The 12,346-nt window shown below is 67.6% G+C and overlaps 1 protein-coding gene across 2 annotated transcripts; it reads right to left on the reverse strand.

The window, feature by feature from the left end:
- Positions 1–1,224: 1,224 nt before the first annotated feature.
- ZNF335 (zinc finger protein 335) lies at positions 1,225–10,522 on the reverse strand. 2 transcript variants are annotated; one of them, XM_074920241.1, is made up of 27 exons: positions 10,201–10,522; positions 9,544–9,817; positions 9,115–9,192; positions 8,628–8,957; positions 8,347–8,481; positions 8,107–8,265; positions 7,750–8,008; positions 7,466–7,643; positions 7,272–7,384; positions 7,053–7,071; positions 6,729–6,845; positions 6,565–6,641; positions 6,293–6,453; positions 5,982–6,211; positions 5,794–5,902; positions 5,626–5,720; positions 5,208–5,491; positions 4,962–5,097; positions 4,502–4,891; positions 4,269–4,411; positions 3,820–3,959; positions 3,341–3,444; positions 3,144–3,221; positions 2,937–3,020; positions 2,696–2,761; positions 2,458–2,539; positions 1,225–2,061 (listed from the first exon to the last, which is right to left on the reverse strand). In XM_074920241.1, the coding sequence occupies exons 1-27, from the start codon at positions 10,456–10,458 to the stop codon at positions 1,943–1,945; spliced, it is 4,218 nt and encodes a 1,405-aa protein (XP_074776342.1). In that variant the 5' UTR covers positions 10,459–10,522; the 3' UTR covers positions 1,225–1,942. The 2 variants fall into 2 exon arrangements, with proteins under 2 accessions (XP_074776342.1, XP_074776343.1); XM_074920242.1 differs by having other exon boundaries at positions 5,794–5,875; positions 10,201–10,521.
- Positions 10,523–12,346: the final 1,824 nt, after the last annotated feature.

Below are 12,346 nucleotides of genomic sequence, written 5' to 3' on the forward strand. Positions count from 1 at the left end.
GGGGACAGACGGACGCGGCACGCGCGGGGCTCTGCCTCAGCGCCGAGCCATCGGTCCCTGTCCTTGCCCCCAGCCCTGACCCGGCCAGCGGGGCCCCCCACGCCGCAGTGGGCCGGGCTGGGGGCCGGGGACTGGCGGGAGAACTCGCGCAGGGTCAGGAGGCTGCGGGCGGGACGAGTGCTGGCCCAGAGCCCGCTGCTCCTCGCCCAGGCCCCAGCTGGGCCGCTGGCTGCGGAGGGGTGAAGGGGCAGGGGCCCCGCAGCCCTGGGGACCCTCTGCCTGGGGGGTGTCCCTGCTCGCCGGCAGGGCGGGGGCAGCTGTGCCAGGGGCCCCCGAGAGCCCACGACCCCCGAGTCCTGCTGCTGCGCCTCCCTGCTCAGACTGGGATTATCCCACAGGTTGTGTCCGTCGTTAAATACCGACTAATAACGCTCTCAGGATATTAAATATGTAACAAACCCGCTTAGCGCTGGCCGGGGACGGGAAGGGGAAGGTCACCGGCGCTAACGAGCCGCGCCGCAGCCCCGGCCCCCAGTGACAGCGGAAGGGCCGAGGTGCCGAGGGGTCCCGGCCCCGCTCTGCCCCACACCGCCCCACAGGAGCCCCGGTGCCGCCCGTCCTGGCTCCATCCCCGCCGTGGGCTGGGCCCCTGCCCTTGGCAGCCCCAGGCGTGGAGGCCACCGGGCAACCAGGGGCCTGTGCCGCTGGCCGGGAGGGGCCCGGTCCCGGCCCCGTAACCTTGTCCCCACGGGACTCCTGCGGCCGCGCCACGGATCCGCTTTATTAGATAATGGGGCTGTAATCTGTGACAGCGCCGGCGGATTGCCGCGCCTTAACCCGCACAGCTGGAGGGGGGGCCACGGCCAGCGCCGCCGCGGCCAGCACAGCTGGGCACAGAGCGAGCCACGGCCACGGCCGGGGGGGCACCGGCACATCGCGGCACGACCCACGGACCAGAGCCACGGGAGCAAGCGGCCGGGGTCAGGGGGCCCCGCCCGCGCCGGGTGCTGAGCAGGGGGCTCCTCGGGGACAGCGGGTCCCTGCGCCCCCCAGCAGCCCCAGCCCGAGCCATCGCTGTCCCCATCCCCGACCCCCGTGACACCACCCAGGCCCCCAGCTGCGGGGCTCCAGCCCCTGGGGGCAGCTCCTGCTGAAGTTGGGTGGTTTCAGGCCTTTTTCCCCTCCGCAGATAATCAGTTTAATGCAAAAGCACAGAACTAAAACTCCGAGATTAGCTGTTATAATCACATGTAAATACTTCCAGACAATCCGCTCAGGGAGGGGCGGCGTGTGTAGTTCGGGACAGAGTTACACGGGATTTAGGCTGTTTACCACTCGATTAATTTCATGACTCCAGCCCCAAACCCACCGTCGGAGCAGATGCCCGCTGGCGTCCCCGGAGTCAAGGTCACTTGGGCGGGAGGCGGCCGCTGGCGCCGGGCCGGGCCCGCAGGCAGGCGCGCAGGCAGGTTTCAATCCCTTTTTATTCATAAGCAGAGTCAAAATTTGAGAACGTCTGAATGGAAGCCCTCCCACCCCCACCTACCCACCAACTCGAGTCCATCCCTCTTCACAAGAAAAATAGAATCTGTTCCAGCTCTGCCTGGCGGGCCCCCCGCCGGAGCCCTGCCGCCGCCTGCCCGCAGGCCGGAGGAGCCGGGCGGGGGGGCTGCGCTGGGGGCCGGGCTCCCCCCGATGCCAGCGCGGGCCACGCCGCCACGCTTCGGGAAAAGGGATTTCGGACCATCAAGTGCAAGAGGCAGAAAGACCGGCCCCAGGCCAGCACCAGAGCCGCCTGCCCACGCCCCGCGGCACAGCGCCGGGGCACGCTCGGGCACGGCCGCGGTAGCCCCGAAGCGGTAAGGCAAGTGGCTGGCTGAGGCGGGTCCCGCCCGGCGCGGCCGCTCGGCGCAGCCCAGGGTGTCCCGGCGCTGGCCCGGGGCTAGTCGGCCAGCGTGATGACGTCGTAGTGGATCCCCTGCTGCAGCTGCTGCAGCTGCTCGGCCGTGGCCTCGGCGGTGAAGACGCCCTGCGCCTGGGCCATGGCGGCGTCGGCCACCGCTGCGGAGGAGAGGGGGGGTCGGTGCCTCCAAGGAGAGCAGGCGGCTGCCTGGGGACCCCCCGGGGGCAGGGGCAGGCGACGGGGCTCGGTGCCTGGCTCCCGTTAATGCTGTGAACACCCCCCAGGGCACCCCCCAGCACGGCGACTGCTCCGGGGACGGGAGCGGGTGCTCACGGCACAGACGCGCTGCACCAGCGACGGTCTCCCCCGGGACACCGAGCACAACAGGTAGTAAGGTGGCAACCCAGCCTGGCCTACACTAGCCCTTGGGCCACCTGGCTACAGCCAGCGAGCAGCATCTGCAGGCAGAGCCAGGCTGGGCCCGTGGGTGCTCAGGGGCTGCCAAAAGGCACCACGAGGGGGACGCGATGGCCACAGCTCCGGGCTGGTCCTACCTGAGACTGCCGAGTGCGCCGCGGCTTCCAGCTGCGCCTGGGTGACGAGCTGTTGCTCGGGCGAGACAGGCATGTACTGGATCTGCGGGGAGGGGAGAGCGGGAGTCGGGGAGGGGCAGGGCCCTCCTGGAGCACTGCAGCGAGGCACAACCCCCCCTGCCCCTTCCCTTCCCAGCCCTCGCGCTCCGGCCCCTCTCGGGGCAGCCCCTCAGCCCAGCTGCCACGCCTGGCCCTTCACCTGCGGCTCCTGGAGGAACTGGCTGCCCTGCTCGTACTGGATGTGGGTGATCTGACCATCCTGGACCTGGGGACAAGGGCCAAAGCGAGGCTGGGTGAGGGCTAGCAGGCACCCCTGCCCCCATCAAAGCCGTGGCTTGAAGGGAGCAAACCCGGGGGAGTGGGAGGAGGCCGAGCCCCGCGGGCAGCACCCTCGCGAGCCCCATCCGCTGCGCAGAGGGGACAGCCAGCCCGGGGCTCACCTGGATGTGGTGTCCCTCCGGGACGACAACATACTCGTGGGGAAGCAAGTGCTGCACACCATCCTGGGCGATGATGTACTGAACCTGCAAACACAGGGATTCACACCCAAAAAAAACGTCACCGCCACCCGGCCCCCCGCCCATTTCCACCCTGCCTCCCCCAGCTCTCCCCGCTCCAGCCGGCAGGACCGGGGACGAGCCCCTCACCTGGTTGTCGGAGGTCACTAAGTGCTGTACTGTCTGTCCGTCGGCAGTCGTGATCTCCTGGATGTAGGCAGCCTCCTCCTGCGGCGCGGGAAGAGCCCGGCCCGTCAGCAGGGCGGCCCGAGGCAGCCCTCCGCCGAGGGAGCCCGCAGAGCCGGCGGGGAGCAGCCGGGCAGGGCGGGAGGACGGCCCCGACTCACCTGGCTGGCGACGCTCTGCTCCTGCGCAACGATGATGTGCTCCTGCCCCAGAGCCTGCTGCAGCCGCTCGGGGGCCAGCACCGCCTGCCCGGACTGCAGAGCCGCTGCAACGCAGGGAGAGCCGCTGCGGGCACCGCCGGGGCCGGCCCCAGCAGCCCCTGCCCGGTGCCCACAAAGTTAAACCAAACTCTCCCAACACGAAGGAAACGAGAGGTCACTATGGGCAGAACAGCAGCTCCACACCAGACCGCGCAGGCCGCTTCCCGTTTCAGCCGCGAGCTGCTCCCGCAGCGCCCCGAGCCCTCGGAGGGAGCTCTGGAGCCCAGAGCCGGGCCCTGCCGCCGCTGCCCAGCCCGACCGCCGGCAGGAGCCTCCTGGCCCCGACCCCCCTCAGCCCCGCTCTGCGCCCAGGCTGGGCGACTCCCCGCACGGGGCTGCGGCCACGGGAGACCCGCGGGTCACCCGTCGCAGGGACTTACTCTGCAGGGTGGCCAGTGTGTCCTCGTCGCTGTTGAGGATGATGGTCTGTGGCGCAGCAGCTGCAGGCGGCCCTGGCCTCTTCCCCTCCGAGCTGTGCAAACGCTGCATGTGGAACTTGAGGTGCCCGTTACGGTTGAACCTGTGGGAGGAATGGAACGAGGGGGAGTTTGGCACCACGGGCACATCCTACAACACGGCCTGTCCCAGCACCCTGAACCTTCTGTCAGTGCCCAACACTGAACCTCCCCGGGCAGAAGCTCCGGGGAGATGAAGCCGGGTCCACTCGCAGCAGGAAGCGCTCCCGGGGCAGAGCCCCTCTCGCAGGGGACGGCTCCGGGGGTAGGGTCGGGGCAGCCAGCGCTTTGCCAACACGCCATCTCCTCTCGAGCCTTGCAGAGCTCAGTACAGGATGGTGCTGAGCAGCAACAGCCTCGCAGGCTCCACTCACCTCTGCCCACAGATCTGGCAGGCAAAGGGCTTCTCGTTGGTGTGAGTCAGCATGTGCCTGCGCAGGTCCTTCTTGTTCTTGGAGGCGAAGCTGCAGTGGGTGCACTTGTGAGGCCGAAGGCTGGCGTGCTGGACCATGTGGCTCTGGGGCAGGAGGACAAGCAGAGGGTCAGAGAGCGCCCATTCCTCCAAACTCCAGCAGCTCCCAGGGCTGCTTGGTGCCAGGGAACCTACCCGGACCTCCGGCCAGAGGGCTGCAGTGAAGGGACAGTCGGGACACTTGAAGGTGCTGGGCCCAATGTGGGCTCTCTTGTGACTCTCCATCTCTGCTCTCCCTGTGAACATGGCTGTGCAAATCTTGCATGAAAACTTTTTGGCTGTGGAAATCTTGCAGGAGAGCTTCTTGGCTGTGGAAACCTTGCAGGAGAGCTTCTTGGCCATGCCTTGCAGTGCAGGCCACTTGACCTTGGGGGATGAGATTTCCCGCCCCTCGGAGTCTGGGGATAAAGACGAGTCCTTCTGGAGCTGCCTGGTGACACACTGCACCAGGGGCCACTTGACGCTGGTGGGCTGGGTCTCCTGGCCCTCCGCAGGCGTGGGGAAGGCAGCGTCCCCGCTGAGGGGCTGAGAGAGAAACACCAGTCACAGCTGCTCACCCCGCTGCCTGAGGCGGGGAGGAAGCTCAGCTCCTTACCTCGATGTGCGGGAACTGGCTCCCCGGGACGCCAGATGACATGATATAGTGATTGTTGTGGTCCTTCAGAGCCTCCTCTGTCATCACAGCTTCGCTCACCACGACAGCGTGGGAGCTCTCCGCGGGGCTCTCCTCGCTGCGGGAGAGGACAGGCTCAGGGCGGGTCTGCCCCGTCCCCCTCCCACCGGAGCCTCCTCATCCGAGGTCAGTGGCGCCCCATCTCCCCACTCCTCCCACCCAGCCGACCTGTACAGCGTGCCGGGAGCCTGAATCTCCTCGCTGATGGGAGTGATGATGCTGTACTCCGTTGTCGCACCGAAGGGGATCGTGATCTGCTGCAGCTCCGAGCCCCCCAAGGTTGCCTCCTCGTAAGCCTCCTGCACCAGCGTCTCCCCAGGCTCTGCCATGTGCAGCGTCACCAATTTCTGCTCCTGCTGCTCCTCAGAGTCCGCCTCTGCCCCCTCCTCCTGCGCCTGCGGCTCACAGGCGGCCTGCGCCTCTCCCGACTCCTCCTGCTTCACCACTGCCACCTGCAGGGGGGCAGCAGCTCAGCCGGAGGACAGCAGGGCTCTGCGGGACACCCCCAAAGCAGAACAGGGCTGGGGACTGTGGGAAGCCTCCCGCAGCACCCCCCGGCAGGCAGGGGCTCCCCCAGCCCCCTCACCTGCAGCGAGCCCGCGGCCAGCTCGCGCTGCGCGCTCATGTTGAGCAGCAGGTCCAGGGCCGTCTGCGTGGCCAGTTCCGCCGACCCGGCCACAGCTGCAGGGGGAAGGGGAGGGTCAGGCACGCACTTGCCCCGCCACCTCCCCCCCAGCCCCAGGAGCCCACTCGCCTTGTTCATAAATGATGGTGGCCCCTCCCAGGGACTCCTGCGAGAGGACGGGGGGCTCTGCCCCCGCCACGGCCTGCACCGCCTGGTAGGCGACGGGGCCGAGAGGTGCCTGCGTGAGAGACAGAGCTGAGGGCGCGGCCGGGGCCCTCAACCGCCCGGCAGGGCTGGGGTGGGGCAACCGTACTCACCGGCGGACTGGCCTCTGGCTCCGCTGGGGCTTGCACCTGGCTGTGCTGCTGCTTCAGCTCCTCGATCTGCTGCAGGGTGAAGAAGGGGCGGCGGCGGCAGGGCGGCTCCTCGGGGTGCCTCTGGGCCCACTCCTCGAAGGAGTCGGCGTGGCGGCAGTGCACGTGGAGGCGCAGGTTCTTCTTGTGCTTGGTGGTGAAGTGACAGAACTCGCAAGCGAACGGCTTCCCCCCTGCGGGACACGGGAGTCAGGCAGGGGGTCCCCGAGGGACAGCAGGGAGAGCAGACGGGCCCGGCGGGCAGCTCCTCTCACCCGTGTGCTTGACAGCCATGTGCGAGACCAGGAAGTCCTCGCGGAAGGTGGAGTACTTGCAGAAGTTGCACTTGTAGGGTTTGTCGTTCATGTGTGACAGCTGGTGGTTCAGCAGCACCTTTTTGTCCTCACAGACGTAGTCACAGAACTCACACTTGAACCTGCCAGGACAAAGCCACCTGTCACATGGGCAGGGACCTTCTGTCCCCTCTTTGAGGGGGAGCCGGGACACGGCCCCTACCAGGGCGCCGCAGGCTGCTGCCGGCCCGTACCTGCGGTTGGCGATGGCCTGGATGTGCGTCAGCAGGTGCATCTTGAAGGTGTAACGCTTCTTAAAGGACTTCCCACACTGCAGCAGGACAAAGTAAAGCAGCACTCGCCTCCCGTCCAGCCTCACTCGCCGCCAGCCCCTCCCTGGGCCAGGCTCCCCCCTCACCTTGTCACACATGTGCGGCTTCTCCGTGCTGTGTGTCTTCATGTGCTGGGTAAGCCTCTTCTGCATGGGGTAGATACGGTTGCATACGGGGCACGGGAAGGAGTTCAGCTTTGGGGGCTGGAGGGAGAGCACGAAGATGAGCTTGCCCAGGAGGGGCTCACCGGTTTCCTTACCCTCTCCCCACTGCAGGACCTGGGCTGCCTTTCCTCAGGTGATCCAGAAACACTGCCTTCAACGAGGCACCAAGAGTTTGTGGAAAACCCAGACATGCCTCTTCCCATACAACAGTGCTGAGAGACAAGCCAACAGGGTACTCAAACTCACCGGATCAGCTCTCTTTTTCCTGAAAAAGAGAGAAGAAAACCCCTTTGTGTCAGCCACATCCCAAGTCCAAGCTCCACTGTACCCAGACACCAAAACCGCCCTTTTTGGAAAGGGCTGGAGGGCAGGGGCAGCTGGGGCTGCCCTCCCAGGGCAGGAGAACCAGCATCGGTGCTGCCCAGCCAGGCCGCAAGGGACCCTCCGGGACCACGCTGCCCTCACCTGTCCCGGCTGTGCACGGTGGAGTGCCGGATGACGTCCTTCTTGTACACGCTGGTGTAATTGCACTCCTCGCACTTGTAGGGCTTGCTGCCCACGTGGTTGAACATGTGCTCCTGAGAGAAGCAGAGCGGGGCCATGAGCCCTGGGGCCACCAGCCACCCTGGAGGCTGCGGGAGGGGGCGGAGGGCGCTCACCTTGAGGGAGGACCATCGGCGGGAGCGGTAGCTGCACTGGAGACACTTGAAGAGCTGCGGGTCATTGGCCTCGTGCGAGTTAACATGGAAACGCAGATCGTCGTGCGTGAGGAACCGCGAGCCGCAGATCCGACACAGGTAGGGCCTCATCAGGGGCTTGGGCGACTTGTAGTAGTACCTGCAGGAGGAAGAGCAGGGCTCAGAGCTGCGGGGGCCGGCGGGGGCTGGACCAGCCCTGGGCACAGGCCAGAGGGCCCAGCGCCGGCTCGGCACACACCCCTCACCTGCGCCCCATGTACTTGCGGTATTTCTTGCCCAGGAAGCGGCGGGAGGGCCGCCCTCGCCTCCTGGGGACGAGGTCTGCCTCCTCGGGGCCGGTGTTGGAGGAAGGGTCCTTGTTCTCGGAGTCGGACTGGCTGATGCCGGGCTCCGCCAGGCTCTCACCGGTCCCGTTCTCCAGGCCAGAGGAACTGGCTGCTTCTGAGTTTTGCAGCTCGGGGCTCGGCGTGCTCTGGGACGTCAGCAAGGGCTCCTCCTCCCCTCCTGCCCGACAGAGCGCGGTACAGCTCCCTCACACGTCCTCCCTGCGTGCTCCTCCCTGCCCCAGCCCAGCACGGGCTGCTGCTGCCCCCGTCCCTCACCTTCAGGCACGTCCTGGGGCGTGTCCTCCAGACGAGGAAACTTGCGGGGCCTTCCCGGGCGCCGACGTGGCCTCTCCTCGCTGGATGTGGGGACAGTGCGGCTGTACTTGGGCTGTCGCCCACGGGGCTCATCCTCAGCTGGGTTATAGTCACTGTCCTCTGGAGATAAGTGCCCCAAAAAGTCAGACAGAGACCCAGAAAAGACTGAGCTAGATCAGACGTGGGGAAGAGGGGTTGTACCTTCAGGATCATCAATAGCACCAGCATCCATGATATCATCTTCTTCTTCTTCTTCTGGGGCCTCCTCCTCCGCAGCCTTTGGAGCAGATCCCGCCTTTCGCAGACGTCCTTTCTTCAAAGCCAGAGCTGAACCCGCTGCCACAGAGAACAGAACGAAAAGTCTTCACCAGACGCCACAGTGGAACAGGTCCTTTCACCCACACCCCTCCCCTTGTTTGCTCCCCGGAGAGAGAAGAGCCCGTCTGCAGCAAGATGAACCGTCCTCAGCCCTCAGCACCCACCTGGCTGGAAGTGCCGCTCTTTCATGTGGTTAATCAGCGTTTTCTTGGAGACGCTCTTGTACTGACACATCTTGCACTTGAACTGCTGCACCACCACCACCTCCATCATCTCTTCCAGGGTCTCCATGTCTGGCTGGTCTACCAACTCCCCACCATCCGCCTCCTGGGCCTGATCCGGCCGTGCGGGCAGCTCCAGCACTTCCAGCTGCTCGGAAGGGTCCGAAGGGCCGGGCTGCTCGAGGCATGTGGAGGTAGGCCCATCCGCGACACCTTCTATCGCCAAGCTGTTGGCCAGAGCAGAAGTGGCCATCTGGGACACCATGGGGGCACCTGAAACACCAACACCAGCTCAGGCAAGGAGTAGACCCTCACCTGCGGCACAGAGCTGAACACGGGCTCGGTAACAAGCTCCCAACAGTCAGCGCGTCCACGGGGACTCGGACAGGGGCCGTGGCAGACGAGGCTCAGCAACCCCGCAGTCCCTTACCGTCATCGGGCCCCTGCAGAATGAGGTACTGCGTGGTCTCTGCCCCGCCATCCTCCGCACTGGTCACAGCGATGCAGCCTGAGAGGAAGAGGAGAGCAGAGTGGTGACAGCCAGGCATGGGGGCTGTAGAGTCACTGGGGCTCTCCCAGGTTCAGACACAAGTGGGAAGGGGTGAGGACGGTCTGGGCTGCTGGCACCGCGGCTGAAGGAGCAGCTGAGCTCCTCGTCAAACCCTCCAGCTACCGCAGCAAGGCAGGAAGAGAAACCCCCACTGAGCAAGGTGCACACGTACACGTGTATGTATCTGCCCCTCACCTCCCCGGGTCTGGCACAGCAGCCCCCTGCCCCAGCCCCCCGAGCCGTCTGCAGGCGAGGCACCACAGAGGCAGAGCGTCAGGCTGCTGCGCGCAGCTGGGAGTGCACACTCACTCTGGATGATGTCAGGCCCAATCGTGGACTCGATGATTTTGTCGATGGCAGAACCAAGGTCCGAGGAAGTGGACGCGGTGGAGTCTGACACGATCGTGGCTCCATCAGTGATGACGCTGGAGTGCACCAGGACTTGTGGGGACTCTGACACCATGATGGACTGGCTCACGGTGGAGACGCTAGAGACCAAGGTGGACTGGGCAATGGAGGATGAATCTGGCAGGTAAATCCGGGGAACGGCATCTGTGCTGGAGCTGCTCTCCGACACCTCTTCCTAGTGGAAAAAAAAAAGAAGCCAGAAAAGCTCAGCTGAGAGATCTTTGCCAGGCCAAGCCCTCGAGGGAAGCAGCGTATGAAAACGACACCAGTTTATCACTGCAGAACCGCCAGGAGCAGCGTCAGTGCAATTCCTGTGGTATTGCCAAGGCCCCTGGAGCTCCAGGGCTGTTCTTGCTACCAGGGAGGGTTCTGCTCCTCAGACCAGCGAGCAGAGACCCGACCGACAGCGTAACTGTGCCTGCCGGGGCTGCCGAGCCTGAGCTGGCTCCCGAAGCTCGGTTTGCCAGAAACGCCTGGAGAAATCCTCAGGATCCAGAACTGCGGTCGCCCGCCCTCCCCGAAGCCGGCTGCCGCCCCACCGTCCCCGCTAGCTCCTACCAAGGAGACCCCGCTGCTGTCGGAGCTCTGGCCCACGCCGGAGTCATCTGCCCGGGAGAGGGGCCCGGGGGCCGAGGCGGCGTCGCTGCTGTCCGCAGACACGGCCTCCGAGGTCCCGACGCCCAGGCCGCTCTCGGAGGGCTCCTCCCGCGCCGCCTGCGGGGCCGCGTCGCTGCTGCTCTCCACCGCATTCTCCTCCATGCCCGCCCTGCCGGGGCCGCCTAGGCTCGACCTGCGGGGGGAGGCGACGGCCGCCATCAGGGCCGCAGCCCGCCGCCCGCTCCCCGGCCGCCGCGGGGGGCCCGGCTCGCCCGGCGCGGGGGCCCGGGCCGGCCCTCGGGGCACCCGCGGAGGGACCGGAGCCGCCGCGGCCCCATGCCCGGGGGTCTCGGCCGCCCTCGCGGGGGGCCCCGGCGCCGCCCGGCGCCCCCGGTCCCATCATGCCCCGCGGCCCTGCCCGGCCCCCGGCCGCCATCTTGCCGCGGGGTCCCCCCCGCCGCCTCCGCGCGCGCGCACACGGCGGGGCGGCCCCGGTGGCGCCGGGGCGGGGGGAGCCGCCGCCGCCGCGGAGCGAGGGCTCCCGCCGCCGCCGCCCGCCCGCCGGCCCGCGCCCTCACCCGGCCTGCCGCGGCCCCGCCGCGCCTCCGCCGGAGCCGGCATCACGGCGGCCGCCATGCCCCCCCGCCCTCGCGCCGCGCAGCGGTACGGCCGCGCGGGACCCGCGCCGGGACTACTTACCGCGGCCCCGCCCCGCCCGGGGGACTCGCCGCCGCGGGGACGCGCCCCGCGTTTCGGCCGCCACCGGCGCCTCCCGGCACCGAGCGGCGCCGCTCGCCGCCGCCCGCCGCCCGCGGGCTGGGGGAGGCCTCGGCGCCCCGCCAGGGACTACTTTCTCCGCGGAGGGATCACGGAAAAGTCCCTCGACCGTGCGTCATGGCGTCACGAAGCGGCGCCCGGGCCCTGAACGTCGGCGTCGCGCCGGGTTGCGCCCGTCACGTGACGAGAAGGCGGAAGCGGAAGTGGCGGCTGGGTCCCGGGGCTCTGGGTCCCGTCGCTCCGCTCCCGGCCCGGCCGCGCCCTGCGGCCCGCAGCCGGGGTCCCATCCCGCCTCGGGCGGAGTGGGGGCTCAGCGGTACCGACCAGCACCGTGGTATTTACCCCGCCTGGCCCAGCCCTGTTCCGGCGGCGCGTCCCCCCGCCCGGGCGGCCGCACCTGGGCCGGTGCCATCCGGCCCTGGCGCTCCGGGTCCGCTTCTGTAGCCCGCGGTGGGTACGGAGTCTCGCCCTCCCCCGGAGCGACCCTGGCCGAGCTGCGGGGCCTTGCCGCACCCTTCCCCGCGGGGCACGGCCATGCGCAGCCACGGTGGCCACAGAGCTCAGCACATTCTCCCTCGTTCTCCGGTGTAGGAACGCCACCGGCTGTAGGTTTGCTTTGTCTTACGGAAGCCAAACTTGCCTCTTCTGATGGCAGTTCTGCAGCCGAACAAGAGTCTTCCTCTGTTCACTCTCCATCCACAGTCTGCCTTCCGGGCTGGTTTACACGCCGCCGCGGGTGGCTCTGGGTGCCCGGTTTGGCGGGCCTGGGTCGGCCGCGCTGGCTGCTGGCGGCCCCTCCGTGCTCGGGGCACACGAGCTGGGGGCTGTGCTGGGCTGACCGGGGGCTCCCGGCGTGCCACGGGCCTTGGGACTTTGCCGGCACCTTCTGCCGCTGCGGCAGCCCCGCGGGATGCACATGGGAGCCTGTCGCTGCCCCGGCTCTCCGGCAGCGCCATCAGGTGCGGGGGCATGGTGCTGTGCCGTCTCCCCCAGCCGAGTTCAGCTGCAGATGGGGCATCTGGGCTCGGCCTCCTCTGGCCCAGCTGGCCTCTGCTCGTCTTTAATGAGCCCCCAGCTTGGGTGGCTCCTTGCTCACGCTGATGTTTTCTCATATTGTGGTGCTACTGAGAACATTTCTATCTCAGTCTTTATTTCTGGAAGAAAGGCAGCCGTGCTTGCCTGCGCTCCACTGAGCCTGAGACACGTTTGGGCCAAACTTGGCTGCTCAGTCCCCAGCGCAGGGACGCGCTGGCTGAGCGAGGGGGGCTGAGGCTCCACGTCCCGGCCACATCCCAGGGTCGCCAGGACCGAGCCAGCCCGCAGTGCGGCT

This window comes from Athene noctua, chromosome 16 (assembly GCF_965140245.1).
Source record: "Athene noctua chromosome 16, bAthNoc1.hap1.1, whole genome shotgun sequence".
NCBI lineage: Eukaryota > Metazoa > Chordata > Aves > Strigiformes > Strigidae > Athene > Athene noctua.

Coding starts and splice junctions, on each gene's coding strand:
- ZNF335 (XM_074920241.1), bottom strand. CDS start 10,458: ATGGCGGCCGTCGCCTCCCCCCGCAGGTCGAGCCTAGGCGGCCCCGGC. Junction 9,818..10,200: donor ACAGCAGCGGGGTCTCCTTG/GTAGGAGCTAGC, acceptor TTTTTCCACTAG/GAAGAGGTGTCGGAGAGCAG. Junction 8,266..8,346: donor TGCTATTGATGATCCTGAAG/GTACAACCCCTC, acceptor ACTTATCTCCAG/AGGACAGTGACTATAACCCA.